Raw genomic sequence first — 27475 nt, 5'->3', positions numbered from 1 at the left:
TGACGACAGAATGCATCTTCAGACTTCAACGTCAAGATGAATTTCAGTTAATCCTCAACACAACATAACAGCAAATGGTTTTGACATTGTATGGACGTCACATTATGCCATTAAAGTGATGTTGAATTTTACTTGGGGAATTGCACAACATAAAACCAACCAAATAAAAACGTCTACTGACGTTAGACTTTGATATTGTATTGATGTCATATCATGAAGTTAAAATGATGTTGGATTTTAGATGGTTAATGCTTAAAACCAACATAATATAAATGCCAGCTGATGTCGGAATTAGACAACAAATTGATGTAAAATTTTGGTCACCTGAGATCACAACCAAAATAGAACTAAAGATCAATGTCATCTGATGTTGTGTGCCTGCTGGGTACACTTTAAAGAACCGTTCAGGCAACAGAAAGGTTCCTTAAATGTTAATAGTTCTTCATATAATCAATGGTTCATTTTGGAACTGACAGGACCTTTGGGAAACCTATTTTTGTAACCTTAACACAGCATATCACCCTGCAGCCCAAGAACGGTTACTCACTGAAGCCAAGCAGTCAGTACCTGGATGGGAGACCACATGGGAAAACTAGGTTGCTGTTGGAGTTGGTGTTAGAGAGGTCTGCAAGGGGTGCTCAACTTGCATTCTGTATGAGTCCTAATGCCCCAGAATATTGAGGGGGACACTATACTGTTAGTAAGCGCCATCTTTCGAATGAGACATTAAACTTGAGGTCATGACTCTCTCTGATCATTAAAACCCCGGTAACCCCGGTGTCCTGGCCAAGTTCCCTCAATTGGTCCTAGCCCAATAGCCTCCCAATTCTTGAATTGGCCTGAATAGGATCTATCACTGTTTCTCCACTCCACCTATAGCTGGTGGGTGATGAGCGCACTGGCACCGTTGTCCTAATCATCCAAGTGGATGCTGCACACTGGTGGTGGTGTGGAGAAACCCCCATCATGATTGTGAAGTGCTTTTGGGTGTATTTGGATTTGTATGCACGTATAAACAACCTTTTATTCAATTGAAAAGATTTCATGCATGTTGAATGTTCTCCATGAAATGGCAGATGCCAATAATGAACTTCTGTTCCGAAGAGTGCAGATTATCGCACAAAATTGTACTCGTACTGTGCCTTCATACCAAAGATGGCGTGGGCATCAAAGTTCGCTCTAGCCACCCTGATGATAACGCTGTCTGCCTTTACAGCTCTGCCTGCGAGAGCGTCAAAATTCACTGCATTGATTGTTGCAGCAATATCAGTAAATCTGTTACATTTCCACATAAAAACATGCTTTCTAGCATAAAATGTTGCATGATTTTTAGCAAATTTATTTAACTATGAAAGATTAAAAGTGTGGCTTTGCTCCACTTATCCAATATGTGCTCATATGCCTAAAATATTCTGAAGCAGCAATACTCTTTTGTACTCTCGTTATAGTTATAGAGTGAGATTCCAGGTTTTTTTTTTTAAAAGAAACATTAATGCACAACAACTAGCAGGTACTAGGCTTTTTATGCATGTCACTGTAAGAAAACATTGTAAATAATTGGAAATTAGGCAACTGCAATATTCAAACCCTTGGAAAAAACTGTGGTCGGAACCAAAAATTCACAGGACTGTGTTCTCTGGAATCTTCTCAAGCGGGAGACTCTAAGAGCCCTATCATACACCTGCCGCAATAAGGCGCAAGATGTGTTTGCCCCAATGTGTTGCTATTTTCAGACCAGCGCAACACTAATTTTCCCGTTTTCCACCATGTTGTTTGAATAGCAAATCCATTTGCACCACTTTATTGTCTCATGGGTGTGCCGGTCTAGAAAAGAGGTGTGCTAAGCCGCATTGTTGGCGCGTTGCTATTTTGAGAAACTACAGTTAAACTTACAGTTAAGTTTTTCAGTTTATTCATAACTTGCTTTTGTATAATGTTATTATTATGATTAGTATTATTTATTATATGCATATTTATATTTGTTTTAATAAAAACAAGCTTAGATTTGTCCACCTGTCGGGTTTTGGACCATATGGAGCATAAGAATAGGACGTGTGTTTGGGCATAATCGCACTTCATTAATATTGTTAAATTATTAGTTTGCATAATTAACAAACAAAATTAATTATTTAGGCTAATGGATGTCTTTAGTGGAGTGAACAACACCATTTCCTTATCCACGAAAGAGAGAAAGAAAAAGGGAAAGTAAAGAGGCCGATTGAAGGAGACTCATTCTTTATCCTCGCTGCAGATGGTCTGTTTAACTTCACTAGTGAAGCGTTCAGTTTTCCACTTACAAAGTCATCAATGAAAATAGCAAATGCTCCATGGTGCAATGGACCTGACTCTTAATGGGAATAGGAGATGAGACTCTGATTGGTTTATTTTCAAAACACACCCAGAACTCATTAAAAGAATAAGCTCAACCCTGTTAGACCATGTGCCGCAGTGCAGAGCGTATTTTTCCATCCATAAAATAGCAAAATGGGATTCGGACAGGCCCTTAATGTTTTTGCGCCCTGCGCTTTAGACTTTGCGCCTAGATTGTTAAAAAAGAGCCCTAACACTCCGATTGCTTGAACTGCGTCATAGCTCATAAGTTGGGCCAGACGGAATCTGCGGACGTTTTTTGCTATTTCTGCTGAGAATTTTGGTAAAAATCTGCGGATTTCTGCGGAATTATTTAGGGAATATCCAGCGAAGTATCATAACTTAGACCTTAATATATTAAATAAAAAGAAATAAATTACTGAATAAAAACTGAATAAATTCAGATTTACACATTTGCTCCAGTAAATAAACAGAATTAATGATAGGCTAAAAATCTGCAGAAATCTGCAGAATTCTGTGGAAAATCTGCAAAAAAATCTGCAAAAAATCTGCGGAATTCTGCGCGCGCAGATTCCGTGTGGGCCTACTCATAAGCATAAAGTTGACTTGATTTCAACTCTTCTCGACGCTCACACCGGCAAAGACGCACCATGCCACCTATAGCCGCTGGCTCCCATTGAAAATGAATGACTTCCAGCGACTGACGATCTCGCCGCTTTCGATGTGAATGCACAGTTAGAGTAAAGCTTCTTAATTAGAATCAATAGTTCCATTAGGAGCCATTGACATGCATGAAATATTAAAGTCAAAAAGGTTTTTTAGTTCATTATAACATTCTTCACTCTAATATATAAATGTTTATACAGCAAGACCTGCTGGCTGAAAGATTCTTTGGGGAACCAAGATCGGTTCTATGGCAATTCTGTGAAAACCGGCCTTATTTTTAATTATGTACCAAAAAGCAAAACTGAAAATCGAGTCAGATTCAGCCGGGATGTGCTAACTGATTACCTCATGTTGGTAGCTTAAGATGATCCTCAACATCATACCATAAAGCTCTCAGTGACACTGCTATGATTGAAGAACCACCAGACTTCATTATAAGCTTCTGCAATTAAAAGCAACAAAAACAAATCACAACAGAGCAACCGAAATACATTCACTTTCCACAAGTCCAGCTGTTCCTGTGGATTCAAAAGAGGAGAAATGTTGTTGGAAGCATTCAGTGCAACCCTTTCTTGAACGAAGGGGTCTTTCTTCTAAAACAGGAGAGTGCCACGAGGGGCTGGTGCATTGAACAGAAGATGGTCTGAGGTCGGTCAGTGTGTGTTATCTGCGGCAGGCGTAAGCGTTAATATTCTTGATGACGTAAAAACCAATAGATACAGGAGGCATGGCTATCGTTCTGCCAGCCCGCAGCGTCCTAGGCTTCAGCTCAGGGAACGTCTCATTATCCACCATGCGCAAGGGCTCTCCGTTCAGCTGCACAGACCTACAGAGGAAACACACGCATGTTCAGATGCTATACACTGAAAATAATACTGGGTTTCACACAATTACCTCATGTTGTCCCGGCACAAATCAATTAAGTTAAGTATACAAATTTAAGTGAATTGAACATAAAACAATTAAGTTAACTCATTTTAAATAAGTAGTTTGAATAAGCTGCAAAAATCATTTTTTGGGTGTAGTTCGGAGGACTACAAGCTCAATATATCGATGTAAGAACTAGAGATGATTGTTAATGAAGATAACTGCTCCACGGATGTTTGAAAAGTGGGCTTTTAGCTGCATAAATAATTCATTATAATTACAAAAAAAAACAGTGCTGCTGTAATTATAGACAACAACAACAACAAAAAAAACTTTTAGAAATGAATAAGTTTAATATGTAAAATGTGACTCTCTGATCGTGCACTAGAGGGCGCTGCAGCTGCATTATTAACCTTAAGGAAAACAAACATCCCAGTATAAGTTCTTCTAAAAGAAGACCCATAAAGCATTTAGCCATTTTATTTTACCTTTAATCTCGCAATTCTCAGATTTTAATCATTATTATTAATACAAAGGCAGCATAGTGTTTTTTTATACAGTATGGTTTGATATGTACAGCTTATTTAAATGTTTTAATCAATATGTCTGTATAGTTTATAAAATATTTTTAATATGGAAGTAGTACAATTTTGTAAAATTTAAACTGTTTTCAGCATCTTTATTCAAGACTTAAGTGATAAAGATTATCAAAAATATTTATAAAATAAAAATAAAAATTTATAAAATGTAATAAAATTGAGTAAAAAGAATAATATTTTTATATGGCAGTAGTATTATTTAGTAATATTTTATTTCAGACTTCAGTGACGTGATATTTCACAAATCTCTCGAAACTTCAGATTTTTGATGCTCAAGACATACAGTTTTTTTTCTATCACAGTATGGTAATTTATATGCAGCTGATTTTAATCAATTATATTTGCTTGTGTATTTTAATTTAGATTTTTTTTATAAAATAAATGAGTAAGAAACATAATATTTTTAAAAAGTAGTAATATTTAGTAATATTTAATTGGATTTCATCATCTTTATTACAGACTTCAGTGACACTTCAGAAATCATTTAAAAATGCAGATTTCATGCTCATGAAATACTGTTTTTTTATAGTTATCAAGTCAGAATTTCGAGTAATAAAGTCAGAAATTAAAATGATATAGTTGCAATTCTGAGTTGTAAAGTCAGAATTCCGAATTATGAAGTCAGAACATCAGTGGAGGGCGAATGCAAGTTTAGTGCAACCATGAGGCATTTAAGCTCCGGCAATAGATATTTATGTCTCACAGAAACCACAAGGAACTACTTGGCTTGGCATTATTGTATAACATTACACAGAACTACTCTTAAATTCATTCGGCCACCGCCAGAGGTCACTGATTTGAGTTTATCATTCAAAAATGAGAATTTTCTGTTACAAAAACACATCCATCCTTTTCATAAGACACATATTAGCCCATTGATGGCATATGGGTAAGCTTTTTAGTGAACTTGCACTTCAAACTACTCTGACTGTGTTCGTCTGACAGAAAAAAGTCGTATGCAAGAGCATGGCTTGAGGGTGAGAAAATTATGGGGTCATTTTCATTTTTAGGTAAACTGTTCCTTTAAGTCTGCTGTTTAAGTGTTTTTCAACATTAACTGTTGCTCCAGAGAAAAACCCAGGAGACCCTTTAGCTTCAGTAACAAGACAGCAGGCGTTCAATTCCTGTCTGTCGATTTCTGCTTTTCCTGCAGACATCTGGATGGTCCATTCCATCATCTTCTGATGACCCAGGCTGAAGTCATCAGGATCTGAGTTTGCTTTTGGGCCCGAAAAAGCTTCTGATGCACAGTGTGACGGGACGCTCAGGAGGACTGTTGATCTTCACAATCAGCTTCAGCCCTCGGGGAGGATTTCAGATCAGGAGTTCAAACAGACTCAAGTATGTAAGAGCACAGCGAGCGTTTGGCGTTTGGCTCAGGGCTTCGGCAGACCGAGATCCGCATCTCCTTCGAACAGAATGCAGATTGAATTAAAGTCTCCGGATAGTTCTGGAAGGACCTCTGATGACCTCTGGCTACAGATGTAGGTATGTGTTTGTGAAATGAAAAGAGCTGAAAACGTAAACCCTTCAGGGCTTCGAAGATCACAAACATGAACCATAATCGCACACAGTAGCTCTGATTCGCAAAGCTTCTCAGACTTAAAATGCAGATCTGTGTTAAAGGACTTTAAATGGGACAGATCACCCAAAAGTTTAAATTCAACACAAAAAAATTATATTTCGAAGAATGTAGAGAAAAAGAAAAATCACACACACGCACACGCAAAGTTCCTCAGACTCAAACTTCAGATCCATGTTAAACAACTTTAAAGGGACAGTTCACCCAAAACTGGAGGCGCAGTGGGTAGCAAGATCGCCTCACAGCAAGAAGGTCGCTTGTTTGAGCCCCGGCTATAGGTCAGTTGGCATTTCTGTGTGGAGTTTGCATGTTCTCCCCATGCTGGCGTGTGTTTTCTCCGGGTGCTCCGGTTTCCCCCACAGTTCAAAGATATGCAGTGCAGGTGAACTGAATAAGCTAAATTGGCCGTGGTGTATGGGTGTTTCCCAGTGTTGGGTTGCAGCTGGAAGGGCATCCGCTGTGTAAAACATATACTGGATAAGTTGGCGGTTCATTCCGCTGTGGCAACCTCTGATTAATAGGCTTAAAAGGACTAAGCTGACAAGACACTGAATGAATGAACGAATGACTGAATGAACAAAAAATAAGATATTTTGAAGAATGTTGGGGGGTGGTTGGACTCACAGACATGAAAAGCTTCTCAGACTCAAAAATCAGATCCATGTAAAGGCCTTTGAAGCTTTAAAGGAAAAGTTCCCCGTGATTTTTTTTCTCTCGATTGAACACAGAGAAAGAAGATATTTTGAAGAATGTTGTAAACCGAAAAATCACACACACATGCAAAGCTTTTCAGACTCAAAATTCAGATTCATGTTAAACGACTTTGAGGCATTAAAAAGTACAGTTCACTCAAAATAAAAAAGATATTTTGAAGAATGTTGGAAACAAACAAACAAACAAAAAAAAAACCCACATACAGACACATGCACAAAGCTTTTCAGACTCCAAATTCAGATCTATGTTAAATTAATTTGAGGCTCTAAAAGGGACAGTTCACCCAAAAATTTTAATTCAGTTGTTTTGTTTTTCTGTTGAACACAAAAAAGATATTTTGAAAAATGTTGAGGGGGAAAAAAAAAATCACACACACATGCAAAGTTTCACAGACTCAAAATTAAGATCCATGTTAAAAAACGTTGACGCTTTAAAGGGACAATTCACATAAAAAATGAAAGTTTTTTCTGTTGAACAGAAAAAAGAAGATATTTTGTAGAATGTTGAAAACAAAAAAAATTCTCACACAGACGCACGGGCAAAGCTCAAACATTTAGATCCATGTCAAACAACTTTGAGGTTTTAAAGGGACCGTTCATCCATTTTTTTTTCTTTTTCTGTTCAACACATTAGAATAGATGATACTTTATGTTGGAAACTGGTAGACACAGACTTTGGACGAGTCAAAATATCTGCTTCTATGTTCAGCAGAATAAAAAGGAAACCTATAAAGGTTTGAAACTACTTAAGAGTGACAAAATTACATTTTCATTTTCAATGTCATTTCTGGTCTAAAAAACTAAATAAAATAAAAATTGCTGGTTGAATAAAAGTAACTTTAGGCACAATTCGCTAGGAACATGGATAATTCCGGGCTTGACTGAAAATCTTGGAAGTGTTTGGCTGAAAACTAGAAACGCTTTCTGGTAATTCATTCATTTTCATTTGGCTTAGTCCCTTTTATTTTTAGGGGTCGCCACAGTGGAACGAACCGCCAACTCATCCAGTATATGTTTTACACAGTGGATGCCCTTCCAACTGCAATCCTGTACTGAGAAAGCTTTCTAATAATTTCTTTTCTGAGGAATAATAATTTTCTAATAATTATAAAACTATTTTGTAAGACTTTTTTAAAAAAAGAGATGACTAATTGAAAGATTGTGTTGTCTTTTATTATGTTATTAAATGATTTGCTCAGACAAAAATCTAATATAGAATAATAGATCGGTATAAATAATGTTAACTGCATTATATATATTCAATAATAAATGTCTAGCCAACTCTCTAAAATCCCCTTTCTCTATTCGTTTTCATTTTGAATGACAGAAATATGATGCAAAACAAAGACAGATCCGCCAAACACTGTGGGTGGATGTTATCCTTGAAAAAAAGCGTCTCTGTCTGAGAGTGTTTAAGTGTGACCCTGCAAAATGAGCAGTTAATTTCGCTGCATATGTGTTACGGGGGTTTTAAGCACTGGAATGTGTCATGAGTAACTTTATAGTCTGCCTGTATATGTTACTCACCGAATCTGCTCTGAACTCACTGATTCAGCCCATATGGACCTGTGGCTGTTCCTTGAGACACAAACACTCCACACGTTTCGCTGTTTCTGACTGCACAGCCTTTATATCTGCAGAGATTGATATTTATATCTGCCAAGCTTCCACTGGAAGCTTTGAAAAGTATTTTAAACAATGTACACTCTAATTCATTTTAAAAAGTGTCTCAGAAATCATTAGTGCAACTATTAAACCACAAAAACTGGTTGTGATCATAGAAGAAATCTGAAGTGAAACACTTTTAGACATGAGCAGGCATACAAGCACTGTATGTTTCAGTCACTTATAATGTAACACACATTTTCAGGCTTGTAATGAGAAATAAATAGAGATTTATGAATAAAATCAAAAAGGTTTAGAAATGGTTTATAAACTATTATATAAATATATATTTTATATGAAGTGATATAATAGTTCATAATATAATAGTTTATATGATTATTATTTAATACATTTAAATATATACGTAGTTCAGTATTTTAGTGCTTTTTATGTGTCTTATTTAAAAAATAGTAATATTAACAATAATGATCATAATAATACACAAGTAATTATATAGTTAATAATAGTTTATAGTAATATAACTTTTTATATTACTAGTATTTTTATTATTGTTATTATTATATAAATTAATATTTTTGTAATTCAGTATAATCAATGTGCTTTTAATTTATTAGCCTGGTTAGATAATAATAATTATTATTTTTATTATTATAATTATTAATAATAATATTTCAAAAATTTAACTTGGTGAAAATGCACATATATGAAGTAATATAATAATAGTTTATAGTAGTTTAATCGTTTTTATTATTATTAATATTTAAAATAAATATTTTTGTAGTTCAAAATTATCATAATTGTCATAGAGCTTTTATGTCCTATTTAGCTAATAATAATATTAACAATGTTAACAATGATATATAAATAATAAATATATAATTTATCATTTTAATAATTTAGATTATTTATAATTAATCAAATTAAAATACTGTAAGGTGCTATATATATATATATATATATATATATATATATATATACATGTATGTGTATACACACACACACACACACACACACACACACACACACACACACACACACACACACACACACACACACACACACACACACACACACACACACACACACTCATCGGCCACTTTATTAGGTACACCAACTGTCCAACTACTCGTTGACACAAATTTCTAATCAGCCAATCACATGGCAGTAACTCAATGCATTTAGGCATGTAGACATGGTCGAGACGATCTGCTGCAGTTCAAACCGAGAAAGGTGATTTAAGTGACTTAGAATGTGGCATGGTTGCCACTAAGAACAGGAAACTCAGGCTACAATTCGCACAGGCTCAACAAAATTGGACAATAGAAGATGGAAAAATGTTGCCTGGTCTGATGAGTCTCGATTTTTGCTGTGACATTTGGATGGTAGAGTCAGAATTTGGCATCAGCAACATTAAAGCATGAATACATTCTGCCTCATATCAATGGTTCCGGCTGGTGGTGGTGGTGTAATGGTGTGGGGGATGTTTTCTTGGCACACTTTGGGCCTATTAGTACCAATTGAGCATCATGTCAACGCCACAGCCTACCTGAGTATTGTTGCTGACCATGTCCATCCCTTTATGACCACAGTGTACCTATTTTCTGATGTCTACTTCCAGCAGGACATCGTGCCATTTCATAACGTGCGGATCATCTCAGACTGGTTTCTTGAACATGACAATGAGTTCACTGTACTCAAATGGCCTCCACAGTCACCAGTTCTCAATCCAATAGAGCACCTTTGGGATGTGGTGGAACGGGAGATTCACATCATGGATGTGCAGCCAACAAATCTGCAGCAACTGCATGATGTTATCATGTCAATATGAAGCAAATTGTCTGAGGAATATTTCCAGTACCTTGTTGAATCTATCCCACGATGGATTAAGGCAGTTCTAAGGGGAAAAGGGGGTTCAACCTGGTAGGTGTACCTAATAAAGTGGCCGGTGAGTGTATATTTATATACAGCATAAAATGTGAACATATTAAAAAAAAAAAAAAATGTTTTACCTTTGAATTAAAAATAAAAAGTCTTCACATTTCCAAAATGATTATCAAGCATGGCTAGATGATGGTTTATGACTATCAGCCATGGGAATGGGTCTGTCAAAACACACCTGATCATGCAATTATGTTTATATGCCGGCCTATGATCGATATCTCACTATGATATAACTGATAATCACCCTGAGCTGCTTCTTTCTATCCTTTATTCACACTTTTCCTCCACTTGCCAGACGGAGGGATTTACTTAAAGAGCTTGTGTTTCACTGATCAACACCACCATCGTGTTTTCAAAGTATCAGCCTTTATCTCCCAATAATAGAGGCTAAGCTCAGGCAGAGCTGGACCTTTCTGGATCCGTCAAAAAAGAAAACAAGGAAAAACCCAGAGCAGAGGAAAAACTGGTTGAAATTCAAGCTGAAAGCTGCTGACAAAACCTTTGCCAACATCTGCCTCGAAGCCAACTGCGTTTCACTGGATGCTCAGTTTGAATTGAGCTTCAGTAAACCGACACAATGCCATTACGCTAATTCAATTGGATTGTCTGCGTTTAATGGACGTTTTGATGTTTTGCTCTGGGCTTCAAATGATTTCTAGCGGAAAACTCAAAACAGAGATGCTCTCTGGTGCTTTTGTCAGCTTTTGAGGGAAAATATGATGCATTTCTTAACAGCCGAAGCAGTGAAAGATATAAACAGTCTGTGAGAAACAAAAAGTGTTTGTGACTAGCAAGGATAGCTCAGTGAATCACATTCGTTAGATTACTCATTTATGACTAATGTCTTGTAGGTCGAACGAGACATTCAAATTATTCTATTTTTAAGATGAGAACTGTTGAATTATTAGCCCTCCTGTATTTTTCCCTCCACAACACATTTCTAAACATAATAGTTTTAATAGCTGATATCTAATAACTGATCTATTTTATATTTGTCATGTTGACAGTATTTTCCAGTGATGGTCGGCAGCTGTTTGGGCATCCACTGCGTAAAACATATGCTGGATAAGCTGGCGGTTCATTCTGCTGTGGCGACCTCAGATTAATAAAGGGACTAAGCCTAAAAGAAAATGAATGAATGAATTTTGACAGTACATAATATTTGACTAGATATTTTTCAAGACACTAGTATTCAGCTAAAGAGCAATTTAAAGGCGCAACTTTTATTAGGCAAGTTAGAGTAATTAAGCCCGTCATTGTATAACAGTGGTTTGTTCTGTAGGTAATTGAAAAAAAAATGCTTAAGGGGGCTAATCATTTGACCTTAAAATGTTTAAAAAAAAAAAATAAATATATATATATATATATATATATATATATACATATATATATATATATATATATATATATATATATATATATATATATATATATATATATATATATATATATATATATATATATATATATATATATATATATATATATAACTGCTTTTATAATTGGAGATCATCCCCACATTTTTGGGACTGTCCTAATATTCAAGAATTTTGGAAAAATGTTCAAAAAGAAATAGATAAAATATTAGACAGTGCTTACTGTGAGCACTGTCGAAAGAAATGGTTAAAGAAGAAACAAGATTTGTCCTAAGGATATTATTACTGGTTGCAAAAAGTTCTCTAAAGGTTAAAGGTAAGGTCTAAAGGTCTCAGTTGATTCAGAGACTTAAACAGGTTTATATAATGGAAAAAATGACTGCATGTCTTCAAATGAAGACTGATATTTTTCTGAAGAGGTGGAAAAGTATCATGACATATTTAGATATGTATATTTAGAGGTTACTTGTAACTTGATGTACAAATGTATCCCCTGTAAAGTAATTATGAGGGCAATCCCTTTTATTTTTATTAATTTCTTTAAATGTATTTTTATTATTATGATTATATATATATATATATATATATATATATATATATATATATATATATATATATATATATATATATATATATATAATCATAATAATAAAAATAATAAAAAATTATATATATATATATATATACATATGCAATGAGAATGTAGCTGTGTTTGTTTGCTTCTTATTTTTTTATTTTAGAATAAAAGTGTAATTTATTTCAATAAACCCCTCAAAAAAAGAATTTTTATTTAATAACACATATTATATTACTTATTACTAATAAAAAAAAACACTTATTCATCAAGAGCATATTAAATTGATCAAAAGGGACAATAAAAACGAGCGGGCGCAACCGTTTAAATCTTTCTGGCTTGAGACTTCCAGTGTCATTCACTTTTAGATGTTAAAAAGGGCTGGTTATGCTGCTTGATGTTACAAACTATTATTTTAGTATTATATCATTCTGCTTTGTCTGTATTGTCATGAACACACTTGTTTGTAGAGCAAGTTTGACCGTTTTTGCCGTTTATTATTCCTAGTCATTTCTCCCATAGGCAACTGAATTGGAAGTTAAACAATCGCAAAAACGAGTGCATTTCCACACTGAAGAATAAGGTTAATAATATTAATGCTTTCTGTTCATCAAAGAATTTTGAAAAAATAAAGTGCATCAAGGTTGCCACAAACATCAGTAGAAAGGAAAATAATAGAAAGACATTGATATTCTTTCATTCGTTCATTTATTTTCCTCATTAGCCTCTTTATTCAGGGGTTGCCACAGTGGAATGAACTGCCAAATTATCCAGCATATGTTTTACGCAGTAGATAATGTTCCAGCTGCAACCCAAAACAGGGAAACATCCATACACTCTCACACACACACTCATACACTATGACCAATTTAGTTTATTCAATGTACGTCTTTGGACTGTGAGAGAAACCGGAGCACCCGGAGAAAACCCACACAAACACAGGGAGAACATGCAAACTCCACACAAAAATGCCAACATTTTCTTTTTGGTTTAGTCTCTTTATTCACCAGAGGACGCCAGAGGGGAATGAACCGCCAACTTATCCAGCATATTTTTTACGCAGTGGATGGCCTTCCAGCTGCAACCCATCACTGGGAAACACCCATACACACTCATTCACACACATATACTACAGACAATTCAGTTTATTCAATTCACCTATAGCGCATGTCTTTGGACTGTGGCGGAAACCAGAGCACCCGGAGAAGTGGGGAGAACATGCAAACTCCACACAGAAATGCAAACTGACCCGGCTGGGACCACAACCAGAATCATGTTGAAAACGTCATTTCAGATTATGAATGACTGGATTAATTGATATTAAAATATATTAACAAAGCAGAACATTACAAACAAAAAGCAATGATTGTTAACACAGTAATTCAATTGGATTGTCCGTGTTTAATGGATGCTTTAATGTTTTGCCTTTCGGCCTTAAATTATTTCTACCCGAAAACTCAAAACAGAGACACTCTCTGGCATTTTGATCAGCTTTTGAGTGGAAAAATCTGCATTTCTTAACAGCCGAAGCAGAGAAAGATATAAACAATCTGTGAAATTTAGGAAACAAGTCAATTGTATTTGTGTTGCTTTTTATTCATAACTAATGTTTTGGTGGTTGAATGAGATACTAGAATTAAGCTATCAAAAGCAATAAACATCATATTTTAAATATGTATGAGAATAATATAGACACAGACAGCAGCGAGCTCTCTGCAACTCTCACATTTTCGCCCACTGAAACTAAGCAGGGCTGCCCCCGGTCAGTACCTGGATAGGAGACCACATGGGAAAGCTAGGTTGCTGCCAGAAGTGGTGTTAGTGAGGCCAGCAGGGGGTGCCCAACCTGCGGTCTATTTGGGTCCTAATGCCCCAGTATAGTGATGGGGACTCTATACTGCTCAGTGAGCGCCACCTTTCAGATGAGACATTAAACCGAGGTCCTGACTTTCTGTGGTCGTTAAAAATCCCAGGATGTCCTTCGAAAAAGAGTAGGGGTTTCACCCTGACATCCTGGCTAAATTTGCCTATTGGCCTTGGCCCATCATGGTCTCCTAACCATCCCCATATCATAATTGGCTTCATCACTCTATCTCCTCTCCACCAATCAGCTGGTGTGTGGTGTGCGGTCTGGCGCAAAATGACTGCCGTCGCTTTATCCAGGTGGATGCTGCACACTGGTGGTAGATGAGGAGATTCCCTCCCAATGTGTAAAGCGCTTTGAGAGCCCAGAAAAGCGCTATATAAATGTAATGAATTATTATGATTATTATTATTATAAGACCTACAGTATAAAGTTGAGGTCAAAATTATTATTATTTAAAAAAAAAATCTCAATTATTTCCCAAACTCTTTTATTTCAACATATTTAAAAAATACAATTACTAATTTATTTAGTCTTTGCCATGATGACAGTACATTATATTTTAATAGTCATTTTCCAAGATACTAGATTTCAGCGCAAAATGTAATTTAAAGTCTTTGAAAAATCTAAATCGAAATAGAGAAAACTCCATGATGAAAGTCTTTTCGCCAAACCAAGTTTTAGGAACAACAAATAATAACCTGACTTATAGTTGATCATTTGATATCAGAAGTGCTTAGACAAAAGTCAGGTCACTGAACAGAAATAATGTACAGTTTAGAATAAACTATCAATAATTGATCATCAATATCAAAAATTTCCATCACACAGGACAGGACAGACCTAATAATCTTTCCCTTTCCCTGTACGTAAACATGTTTGCTAAGGATGCTTACATGTTTGTTTCAGTTTGAGGATAACCTTCATATCCCATTTAAGAGTCTGAGGGTTTGAACCGACTCTGTTTTTCTGACCTGGGTCTCTTTTTTTGCGTTTTCCGTGATTAGGTTAGTGTTGGCAAAACGGGATCTCCATTTGTGGAAGAGTTGAATATTTGGTCTGAAAACAGTGTGCTCAGCTGTGTGTATAGAGTTATAAAGCAGGAGATTTATCTCTGTTCTGTCTGGGTTAATATGTTTGGTAAAGCAACAGCTCTCCGCGTTGATTATTATAATAAACTGAGAACAGAAGCGGAAAGCACATTCTTAAACAAGCTTAAATAACAAGCTTAGGTCAGAGATCTGCTATGAGTAGTGGTAATATAATACAATACAATATAATATAATATAATATAATATAATATAATATAATATAATATAATATAATATAATATAATATAATATAATATAATATAATATAATATAATATAATATAAAAGTGCTGAGCAAAGATGAATCCAAATTAATCACATTTTAAAATAAACGTTTGTTTTGGCATGTGTGTGTATTATATATATTTATTGTGTATATGTAACAAACACAAAACAAAAATATACAAAACTTTTTTCTTTTGCATAGATATTTAATTCAGAATACTTACATGCAGGTGTGTATATAAATATAAATAAATAAATACAAAACAAACTTTTCTTTTTGATGCAATACAGTAAATTACAATTCATCTTTGCTCAGCATTGATTACATTATATTTTAATAAAATAATATATAAAATAATATAATATAATATAATAAAATAAAATATAATATAATATAATATAATATAATATAAAAAATTAAATACAAAGTTTTTATTGTTTTATTATTTTTTATAAAAAAAATAAAGAAAAGTCTTCCACAATGTTCACACCAGATGTATTCTTAATACTGCCTGCAAAAGAAAACTCCTCTCCTGGATAATGTCATTGGTAATATTCAAGAGCATCAATTAAATAATAATAATAATAATAATAATAATAATAATAATAATAATAATAATAATAATAATAAAGCATTTTTTTTTAATCTATCAAAGGTAAAAACATTGCCACACTGAAAAAGATGAAACTACTTAGTCTGTGAAGTACTTTTTTATATTGGGTTAAATAAAAAATGATGGTTTCTGATTATATATATATATATATATATATATAAAATTATAGAAAAGCAAGTAATGTAAAAATAACAAAGTAAAAAATATGTCGAATAAATCAGATGTATAAAAAAAAAAAGCATAAATGATTAGAGATTCCTAATAAAACTAGTACTTTAAAAAATACATTTAAAATGATTTTTTAATTTAAATGATCTTTTTTGAAAAAGACTCTTCAGCTCACCAGGGCTGGATTATAAGACAAAAAACAACTTCAAGAACTGTACATTGCATTGTAAAGAATGCAGGGTTCCACACAATTCACTCATGTTGTCCCAACACAAATCAATTAAGTCAACTTAACAATTTTAACAAATTTATGTCGATTGAAAATAAAAAAAATAAGTTGTCCCAATGAAATCTCAAGAATTGTGTTGTTTCAGCTCATTTTAATTAAGTAGTTTGAATAAGTAACAAAATTATATTTTTGAGTGTGTGAAATACATTTCAATATAAAGCAATAGTCCTTTTAATGGGAATATACATTTACTTTCTGTCATTCAACATATGAATAAGATATTATTAAGAGTCCTTATTAATGACTGAGCATTCATAATAACTTAGCAGCAGCAGATTATCATTTTATAATAATTTCAGAAATATTACCTGACACTGAAGAGTAAAGAAGTAATAAATTCAGCTTTGAATCATTGAAATAAATGAGATATCAAAATATTTTACCAAAGAAAATGATTTTTATGACATTAAATAATATTGTATATTATTGTTTTTGTTCAATTAAATTTGTATCAAACAATGCAACTTAAATGAGCAAAATAGTCTTATTTCCAAAACTTTAACACATTTAATGTTATCAAACTTTTACTAAAGCATATACAGTTGAAGTCAAATAGTTTTTTTCTCCGGTAAATTTTTCATTTTCCTTTTTCAAATATTTCCTAAATGATGTTTAACAGAGCAAGGATTTTTTTCACAGTATTTCCGATAATATATATATATTTTTTGGAGAAAGTCTTATTTGTTTTATTTTGGCTAGAATTAAATCTTTAAAATTTTTAAAACCATTTTAAGGTCAATATTATTAGCCCCCTTAAGCAATGTATTTTTTAAATTGTCTACAGAACAAAGCATTGTAATACAACGACTTGTCTAATTACTCTAACTTGCCTAATTCACCTAGTTAAGCCTTTAAATTGTCTTTAAGCTGAATACTAGTACCTTGAAAATATCCATAAAATATTATATACTTTTAACATAGCAAAGATAAAGGAAATCTAACTTCTTTCCATTAAACTAAAATCAGGGAAAAATATACATGAGGGCTGATAATTCATAGGGGCTTATAATTCTGATTTCAACTGTATATTAGAGATAGATGGAATATATTCAGCATGTGTTTGCATTATGTATTATTTTGAGATCATTCTGTCAGTGAGTGACTGTCTTAAATGAGCATTGACTCACGTGGATTGAAGTCCTTCTGTGCCGAAGGGCTGTAACAGATACTGGTGGACAGTTTTATTTCGTAAAGTCCCGGCCAGCTTGATTTTCTTCCGTGAGCGATGAAGGTTGATGATATAGATGGTTACGGACCCTCTGACATAATCGTGACTGCAAGAAAGAGGAGAAACTATTAAAATACGCACCGTTTACAAACTCCAGATCTATGAACGCACATCACGTGATCAAGTGTCAATTATGATAGATACTATATTTAAAAGTCTGGGGTCATTAGGATTCAGTTTTTATTTACCTATTTTTATAATTCAACAAGAGTATATAATACTTCAATAATCCAATATAACTCTTTAATTCTTCAATATAATACATATATAATTCAAAAGTGACATTAAAGGCATTTAAAATCTTACAAAATATGTTGCAAAAGACTACTCAATGGAGATCTGTTTCAAACATAATTATAAATATACATTTTTTTATTATTATTTGTTTAACTGACATCAGATCAATATAATTAATGTTGGGTAAAGATTAATCACAGTTAATAGCATCCAAAATAAAGTTTTGTTTTGACATCATATGTATGTGTGTATTATTTACATTTATTATGTATGTGGCGACGCAGTGGCGCAATAGGTAGTGCTGTGGCCTCACAGCAAGAAGGTCGCTGGTATAATAGTAACATAAAAAACAAAGATTTAATATATTTAATTGCAGGTGAAAATGTAGCTTTGCCAACACAGGAATAAATGTCATTTTTAAAATCCGTTTATATAAAAAAATAGCAATTTTAACTTGTAATACATTAGAGCAGGGGTGTCAAACTCAATTCCTGGAGGGCCGAAGCCCTGCACAGTTTAGTTCCAACCCTGCTCCAACACACTTACCTGTAGGTTTCAAACAAGCCTGAAGGACTCAATTAGTTTGATCAGGTGTGTTTAATTAGGGTTGGAACTAAACTGTGCAGAGCTGTGGCCCTTTTGGAACTGAGTTTGACACCTGTGAGCATTAAAGCAGAGAAAAACAACCCAAAGAAATCTTTAATACTGCAAACCGGAGCCATCTGAAAGTTTACCATACATTGTTCATGACCATAATCGCCTTGACACTGACAGAAACATTGCGTCTGTTCCCAGAAATCCTTTTACAAGAGACAACGTGTAACATTTTATAGCAGTCCAAACCCAACCGTGATTTAATTTCACTGCACAATAACCGAATTATAAAGCACTGTATATAAGCAAAAGGAGGCCCCAAGACTACGTCATGTAAAAGAGCTGATTGTTTTCATATAGCAACTGTAAAAGCATTAGCTCCCCTCCCAAAAAATTCACAGGGGTAACAAAAAGCTTTACATGTGTGGGAGTCGGACGAGCGTGCTTATGTTATGGTGACTCCTGATTTTTTTCTGTTTTGCGAGGTAAAGAGCAGGCTTTGGGGAATATTAACTGAAGATAAGTATCTGGCCGCATGATTAGACAAACATGATAAAATTCAATAAGGATTTGAACGTAAAAGGCAAGGAAAACATGACTGTAGCGCATGAAAACCACATGTTGGCTTTTGTCAGATAAGTCTGTTAGTAATCTCCACCAATCGCCAGTGACCCGGGACATGTGCATCTTTACACCTTGGCGCACAGCGAATAGAGTTCAAGAGGAAAAAAACGCATAGAGACAAACCCGAGACTGTGTAATGAAAACATCTCCGGTGTCATGTGATACATATGTGGTGTCTCAGCTTTAATAGACTTTGGTAACTCGGGTAGATATTTTCCAGAAGGGTGCGTTAGATCAGACGAGCAGATCGAGAAATGATAAACATTGTCCAAGACTTTGAAACAATGCGCCTCTGCCGGCATTCGCATGGGGAACGTAAACATGGGATCCTTTGTTTGATGTGAGCGAACTGTCCTGGGGAAATGTGGAGTGGAGAAAGCGCTCCGAGCACGGCTGTTTTGTATAAGGGTGTTGTGATGGATTAGTGAAGATACCCGAAGAATATCCATGACTTGTCGGATCGGCCGTTTTAACCACTAATAGATGAAAAACTTGAAAGAGTTCTCGGAGCAATGAGTCTTGAATGTCTGCAAAAAAAAAAAAAAAAAAAAAAAACACCGCCTGGATAATGTCATTGCTGATATTTAATAGCATCATTTTAATATATGATAGTATTGCAGCTGACATGGAATTGAAGCAGATTTTGGTGAAAACCCGAACAATACAAACATAAAAATAAAACAAAACTAAAAAGTATTGTAATAACAATAAAATAACATGAGGAGAAAGTGCTGAACTACTGAAATGTTTTTAATACATTATATAAAAGGCTTTTTTGGTGATGGCAGTTTAACGACGCCTCTCATATGGAGAATGAAGTCGCATGCATTGGTAGGGTGTGAGTTTCTCAACAGAGACTTCAACAGAGTGTAAAAATCTCGATGGTTCTGTGGCTCTCGTCTATCAAATCTGATCTTTATTTTGTATTTTATATTGGATTCACATCAGGTGATTGGCTGGGCCATTTTAAAGCTTTATTTTCTTTCTCTAAAAGCATTTGAGAGATTCTTTGGCTGTGTTTTGGATCATTGTCTTGTTGAAATGTCGACCCTGGTTTCATTTTCATTATCCTGCTAATGTAGATGTTGGACAAAAGCAGCTAACCTTCATTTACAATGACGGAGGGCAAAGGGTTGCTGGAGAACTACTGAGAGATTTAAGCTGCTGTCTGGGCTTTCACTGCCGAACTACAGCTCCCTTTCTTCATGTGTTCAATGCATTTTCCCTGCAACATTTCATTTTATTACACATAACATAATTTGTAAACTAATTAAAATTATTTTCTTTGCATAAATGAATTTCTTTGGTTGTTAACATCTGGTGAAAATTTCAAATCAACAGCATCTTAAGAAATATGCTTTCTGAGAAAAATGGTGACATGCTGAATACTTATTTGACCCACTGTATACACTCTCAGGAAAACATGGTACAATGTTGTACCAAAGAAGGTACAAACACTTGTCACTGGGGCAGTACCTTTTTCTGGAACCGAATTGTACCTTAAGACAAAGAAACTAATTTGTACCATTGCAGTTTGTACATTTAATGACATGATTTGTACTATGGGAAAACAATACAATACAATACAATATTGTTCCTTCATCAAAGGGACAAATCTGATCCATAAAGGTATCATTACAATGACAAGACACTTTGTACCTTAACAGTGTCAGTTGTGTTTCTTCAAGAACTATTTAAAGGCATTTTGCTTTATCCAATTTATTTCCAATAAATATAAAACAGTTTTTTATTTTAAAAACAAGGTTCTTTTTGTGTAAATGCATGCACCTTTTCCATTTACAGTAAATAATAAAAAATACATTAACATCAATCAAAAGATCTATTTTTGCTAAACATTTCAAAAGACTTTATACAAAAATGTTACAAATACATTCTATCATGTACAATATATATATATATAATCACTTAATTGAATTTAAGCTAATTTAATTTCTTTAATTTTAAAATAGAAATAGAATTATGCAAAAGTATTGCAACGAGATATGCTCAGTGTTTGGTTAGTGCCACAATACTAAAATGTCTGCATAAACACTTTGCATATGCAGGACTTTTAGCAGCTCACATGTTCAGTGGAAAGCAAACGCCCAAAGATGCAGATATCAATAATAAAAAAGTATTTATCAGAAAATGCTTAGCAAATGTTTATTAAAAATGCCTTAAATGTTTAGTTTACAATACCTATAGTTTTGTTTTACCAGTTGTTTTGTTTTATAGAACTTAATAATGAATGTTGATGATTGTCTTCAAACATACACATTTAAATGAAGATTCATGTTTAATATGGAAATTATTCATAAATGGTACCCACTGATTGTGAGTAGCACAATCGCCTCACAGCAGGAAGGTCGCTGGTTTGAGCCTCGGCTGTGGCGACCCCAGATTAATAAAGGGACTAATCCGAAAAGCAAATAAATGAATGAATGTATATTTACTGTTTCTATATTAAACGATATTTTTACTTTGTGTGAATGTAATTTTTCTCTTGACCACAATAAATATTTTTGATTTAGGTTAAAATAAATTGTACAGTTTGAACCAAAGTTAAATTATACTTTGAGAAAAATAAACAAATTTCGCTGTAAAAAATTACAGTAGTTTTTAAAGTTGGTTCAAACTGTAAATTTGTTTAGTGCAGTGGACACGCTAAGCTAAAGCAATGCATTTAGTGAAAAAAAACTATAGAGCAGCTGTTTTGGGTTTCATGCCATTTACAGAGATTACTTGTTCGGTTTTCTGGTGGTTTCAGATTGATGGATAAGACATAGTGTGCTGAGATTTTGAATGTGACCCAAAACTCTGTCATCCACACGCCAACAAGGGGTCAAAAAGGGTTTTGTAACTGGATCACAGCAGCCTACTTTCCAATATCTCCCTGTTAAAGAGCCTGAAATCCTCTCAAGTAAAAATCAAGACATTAAAAAGTGCAATTTCAGACATTTTATAAATATATGTAGTTTTAATGCCAGAACTTTTAATATGCCAAATCCTATAAATACACGTTATTTCCTAAACTGCAGAGTTGGGATTCTACTAACAACATTTACTGGCATTGTCTTCTTGCCAAGGCACTTGAGCAATAACTTTATAGTGCTCTTATTATGCGATCTTAATAAATCCTAATTTTGTTTCGGAGGTCTTCTACAATAGTTTGTCATGCATTCAAGATTAAAAAACTCTTTATTTTCTCATATTACACTAAAATAATCACGTTCTAAAGAGTCTCAAACAATCAGTTTAAAGATTCAATCTTTCCAGGCTCTGCCCTTCTGCGCTAATTGGTCAGATAGGCCAGACTTGCAGCTTATGTCAGAAACAACCCCCATATTCAGATATCTGACTTAAGGGCTTCCTTTATAAAAGAGTCATAAACACATTATAAAGTAAGGATTTAGCTGGTTTTCTATATCAATTTACATCTCTGAAAAACATAAATAAAAATCAACCCTCCTTACTCTAGCACTAAATTCTCTGAGAACTAACAGTTCTTTTGTATAATAAGCACTTCTTGTGTGTATTGCCTGTTCTTGTTGAATTGCTGAATTCCTCCTTAATTGTAAGTCGCTTTGGACAAAAGCACCTGCTAAACGTAAATCTAGGTGAATAACTCAAACCTCCATTGCAAGCACAGCATGAGCCGGACGTTGTTGGTAAGCTTTTACTTTGTGTTTTATTTTGAGCACTTATGGTTGTGTAAAATGCATTTACAGTATGTTTATAAGGTGTTATTTAGTAACACCTAATATAAGTGGACAGAGTGTGGTTGTTGTTTTTCATGTACAGTACTGATAAAAACTATTGTTATCAGGTAAATAAAAATAACTTCAACATTTAATAAGTAAAAGAAGTACTTAAAAAGTAAGTTCTATATTATTTAAACTTCTTATCTCATAAAACATTGATTGTGCATTGAGCGAAAAGTATCTACAGGTCTGTGTATTTGAGTGTTTCTTTCAGAAATTAAACTTAAAATGGCATTTTATTTTTGCATCCTTCAAGCAGAATTGACTGAAGTGCCAATATTTAAGAACTCTTTTTAAGTGTTTAAACCTCTTAAACTGAACTTATTTTTTTCAAAACCAGCGGCCAAATGTATAAAACTTTGAAAAAATGCTCTTAAGAGTAGTCTTAAACTTTGACTTAAGTGTTGAAAAATTTTTAAGAGTAGGAGAGATTTACAAAGAATCTAAAAGCCACTTTCGGTAAAGTTTGAGACTGATTCTTAAGTTCTGACTTAGGTGTTGTAAATCAAGAACTACAATGATTGAAACACAACATGGCCACCCTTGACCTCTGAATCAGCCTATCAGAAGCCTGCAAGGATGAAGTCACAGCAGCACGACACCATTCACTAATAAATTAATACAAAAAAAAAATTCAATAATTTGAAATATCATTAAAAAGTAATTTTGCATTATGTGAAAAACAAAATAAGTACATGCATTTTACTCAATCTTGCACAAATTGATTGATTCAATGGACAAATGTGATGCTACTTAAGTCATTAAGCTGATTAATCACATAATTGTATCACATAGTTGTACTCTTAGCTGTATATAAATGAAAGATCTCTCGGCGAAGGCGTTCGCACTTCTTCCCTGTTTGTCCCATATGTCCCCTTGCTGGCTCCTCTTGTCTTCGTCTTATTCTATCTCTGAGGCGCTCCGTGTCCAGCTATCCAAACGAATAAGGAATTATGGATTTAATCAACTGGTCTCTGAATGCAATTGACACTATCTTCTCGACGAGAAGCACTTGTCCTGCGGGGGCGTTTGCAGCTGGATACGTGATGGACGGGTGGGAGAAGTGGCATGTCCTGTGCCTGGCTGCTCTGTCTCTGGTGGATATTGAAGATATTTACCTATTCGGAAATTGACAACAAGGTTTCTGCTGTGGGCTTGTGCGGGACCCTGAGGTATCGACGATTGATTAAAGCGGTCAGTGCTGCTCAAAACCGGGGGGTTGGGGGGGAAGTGTATGTGACAAATAAAGGCCTGATTTAAAAAAAAAATGGATTCAAAAAGAAAACCAAACTGCTCCAAGTATTCTTCTATGACATCCAGAGGAAACATATTTTGTTCAAATAACCCAGTGAGGCCACTCTCTGAAAGAACCTGAGCATCAAGTGTTGACCCTGACCATTTTGGCACAAGATCCTGGATCTTTTAATTGGCATCAAACACAACTTGAACATTGATGCTGTGAAATCCTTTTCTATTGAAATATGCCTCCTGATGCAATGATGAGAACATGAGTGCCATCAATGGCTCCAACAACTCCAGGGAAGCCCGCGAACCTCATAAAAGTCGCTTGATTTTGCTGTATAGTTTGGAGGTCACTTGGAAAGTCAATGAAGTGTCTTATTATGTTTGGTGTTGTTAGTGCTGCTTATGACTCTGCTGACTGTGGATTGTGATGGGCCTAAGTCACAGGTGTCAAACTCAGTTCCAAAAGGGCCGCATCTCTGCACAGTTTAGTTCCAACCCTAATTAAACACACCTGATCAAACTAATTGAGTCCTTCAGGCTTGTTTGAAACCTACAGGTAAGTGTGTTGGAGCAGGGTTGGAACTAAACTGTGCAGGGGTTCAGCCCTCCAGGAATTGAGTTTGACACCCCTGGCCTAAGTCATCATTAGTGCACTGCTGCATCTTTCCAGTCGCTAAAAAATGCAGCCATTATTACCTTCATTTCTGCAGTTAAGGCATTTTTTCGTCGAGTGTGAGAGGTTATTGCATTTCTGACCAGATTAGTTACAAAAAGAATACCTTCATGATCAAACGTTTTAGCAACTCCCTTTCATTGTAACATTGCAACACATTCTTTTGTTCTTGAACGGTGCGTGGTCTCCTCTTCTCTGCTGCCATCTTGTACCTCCTAACTAGGTTAAGATGCAACCCAGACACTCCTAAAAAATTTAGGAGCTGAGATCAAGTCTTAACACTTAAGAACCTTTATAAATCGCACTAAATCTTAAATCTAGAAATAAAAGTTAAATGAAGTCATTCTTAGAATTTTGACACACTTAAGAGTAAAATTCTACACTGAGCAGCTTGAACTTATCTTGGCAAACTCTGTTTTATGTGCATACATGACCTGTCATTAGCCATTTTAAATGTGCTGTGACAGGGAGTTAAAGGGTTTACTTATGATATTTATATTTACTAGTTGCATTGAGCAAGACTTTATAACTTTAATGAGACATAAATTGAAAACATAACCGTCTTTTTAAATAAAATGACAATATTATATCTTTGGTATTTATACTAGTAAATAGTTTTAGGTGGGTACTAAGTCTGCAGTTATTCATTAAAGTGATTAAAAAAATTGTACGATTTTTATGTATACCGTGTATATACAGTACAGTTGAAGTCAAAATTATTAACCCCCTTTGAATTTAATTTTTTAAAAATTATTTCCCAAATTATGTTTAACAGAGCAAGGAATTTTTCACTGTATGTCTGATAATATTTTTCTTCTGGAGAAAGTCTTCTTTGTTTTATTTCGACAAAAATAAAACCAGTTTGTCATTTTTTAAAAGCCATTTTAAGGTCAATATTATTAGCCCCTTTAAGCACTATATATATTTTGATAGTCAACAGAACAAACCATCATTATACAATAACTTGACTAATTACCCTAACCTGCCTAGTTAACACAATTAACCTAGTTATGCCTTTAAATGTCACTTTAAGCTGTTTAGAAGTGTCTAAAAAAAATCTAGTTAAATATTATGTACTGTCATCATGGCAAAGATAAAAAAAACAGTTATTAGAGATTATTTGTTAAAACATATATATATATATATATATATATATATATATATATATATATATATATATATATATATATATATATATATATATATATATAAATTATATTACAATATAATATTAATACTTACATTAAATATATTAAAACTGTTAACAGATTTTAGTTTTTTCATCAAATAACTTTGTTTGCTTTTTTGAGCTTAAGTGATTCTTCAAAAATCAATACATATGCCTTAGCTAAAAATATACACTAGACACAGATTAACTTAAGATTCTGACCATCACAGCACATAAATCATAAAAATGTTCGACTTTAGTAAAATAAACTATTCACTCATCCGATCGATTTACCAAGCTGGCAAAAATCAAGTTGTTACATTTCTTTGAGAAAGCGAGTATGACTTGAAAAATCCCATGCAAAAAAATAGACAAAATAGAAGGAGCTGTGATTTATTTCCCACAACACTGTTTTCATAACATTTCTCTTTGGGCAAAAGTGTTGGTGCTGGAGCCTGAATCCAGAAGCCAGAGGTCAGTGTGAGCACTGACATAGATTTATACAGTTCAATTATTTTGGGCTAGTAAAATCTGCAATTATACATTAAACTGATGAAAACACTGCATGCATGTGTGTATACAGTTGAAGTCAGATTTATTAGCCCCCCTGAATTATTAGCCCCCCGTTTATTTTTTTCTGTTTAACGGAGATAAGATTTTATCAACACATTTCTAAACATAATAGAGTAACTCATTTCTTATTACTGATTTGTTTTATCTTTGCCATGATGACATTAAACAATATTTGACTGGATATTTTTCAAGACACTTTTACAGCTTGAAGTGACATTTAAAGGCTTAACTAGGTTAATAAGGTTAACTAGGCAGGTTGGAGTAATTAGTCAAGTTATTTTATAACAATGGTTTGTTTAAAGTGGCTGATGATTTTTGTCCTTAAAATGGTGTTTAAAAAATTAATAACTGCTTTTATTCAAGCCGAAACATAACAAACAAGACTTTTTCCAGAAGAAAAAATATTATCAGACATACTGTGAAAATTTCCTTGCTCTGTTAAACATCATTTGGGAAATATAAAAATAAATAAATAAATAAATAAATAAATAAATAAATAAATAAATAAATAAATAAATAAATTCAAAGGGGGTAATAATTCTGACTTTAACTGTATGTGCATATAAGCATTATTAATAAGAATATTAAACATTATTTATTTATTATATTATAATATATTATTAATATGAATTATTATTTAAAGCAAAAATACATTAAAACTGTTATTTTAACTGTTTTCTGTTTTACTTTAAGCACAAGCGATTCTTTACCAATCAATAAAAATATGAACAAACAATAAAGACTTTGATTAACTGTACTTACATTTCTAACCAGAGTACCCACAGTAATAATAATAATAAAAAGTAAACTAACCTATTGACTTATCAAATTCATTGTCTTATTGGCT

General features: G+C 33.8%; 1 protein-coding gene and 1 long non-coding RNA gene across 11 annotated transcripts in view; one reads left to right on the top strand and one right to left on the bottom strand.

The window, feature by feature from the left end:
• LOC147841170 (uncharacterized) overlaps positions 1–27475 on the top strand; it is a 95913-nt gene that overhangs the window by 22802 nt on the left and 45636 nt on the right. Inside the window, exon 2 of the long non-coding RNA XR_015506359.1 lies at positions 4827–4928. This is a non-coding gene — a long non-coding RNA (uncharacterized LOC147841170). The remainder of the gene's footprint in view (positions 1–4826; positions 4929–27475) is intronic.
• The window catches only part of hpse2 (heparanase 2), a 205074-nt gene continuing 181004 nt past the window's right edge, over positions 3406–27475 (bottom strand). For all 10 annotated transcript variants that reach the window (XR_015506289.1, XM_087279709.1, XM_087279712.1 and 7 more), the window contains 2 exons: positions 17653–17799; positions 3406–3823 (listed from right to left, as the gene is read on the bottom strand). Coding sequence is in view for 9 of the 10 variants with exons in the window: in XM_087279709.1 (XP_087135835.1) it covers positions 3661–3823; positions 17653–17799 (310 nt within the window). In the remaining variant the exon portion in view is untranslated. The remainder of the gene's footprint in view (positions 3824–17652; positions 17800–27475) is intronic.

The sequence above is a fragment of the Danio rerio genome, chromosome 13 (assembly GCF_052040795.2).
Source record: "Danio rerio strain M-AB ecotype USA chromosome 13, GRCz13ab, whole genome shotgun sequence".
In the NCBI taxonomy this organism is placed as follows: Eukaryota; Metazoa; Chordata; class Actinopteri; order Cypriniformes; family Danionidae; genus Danio; species Danio rerio.
Note: the sequence above shows the minus strand (reverse complement) of the source record. Positions and strands in the feature narration are given on the sequence as shown.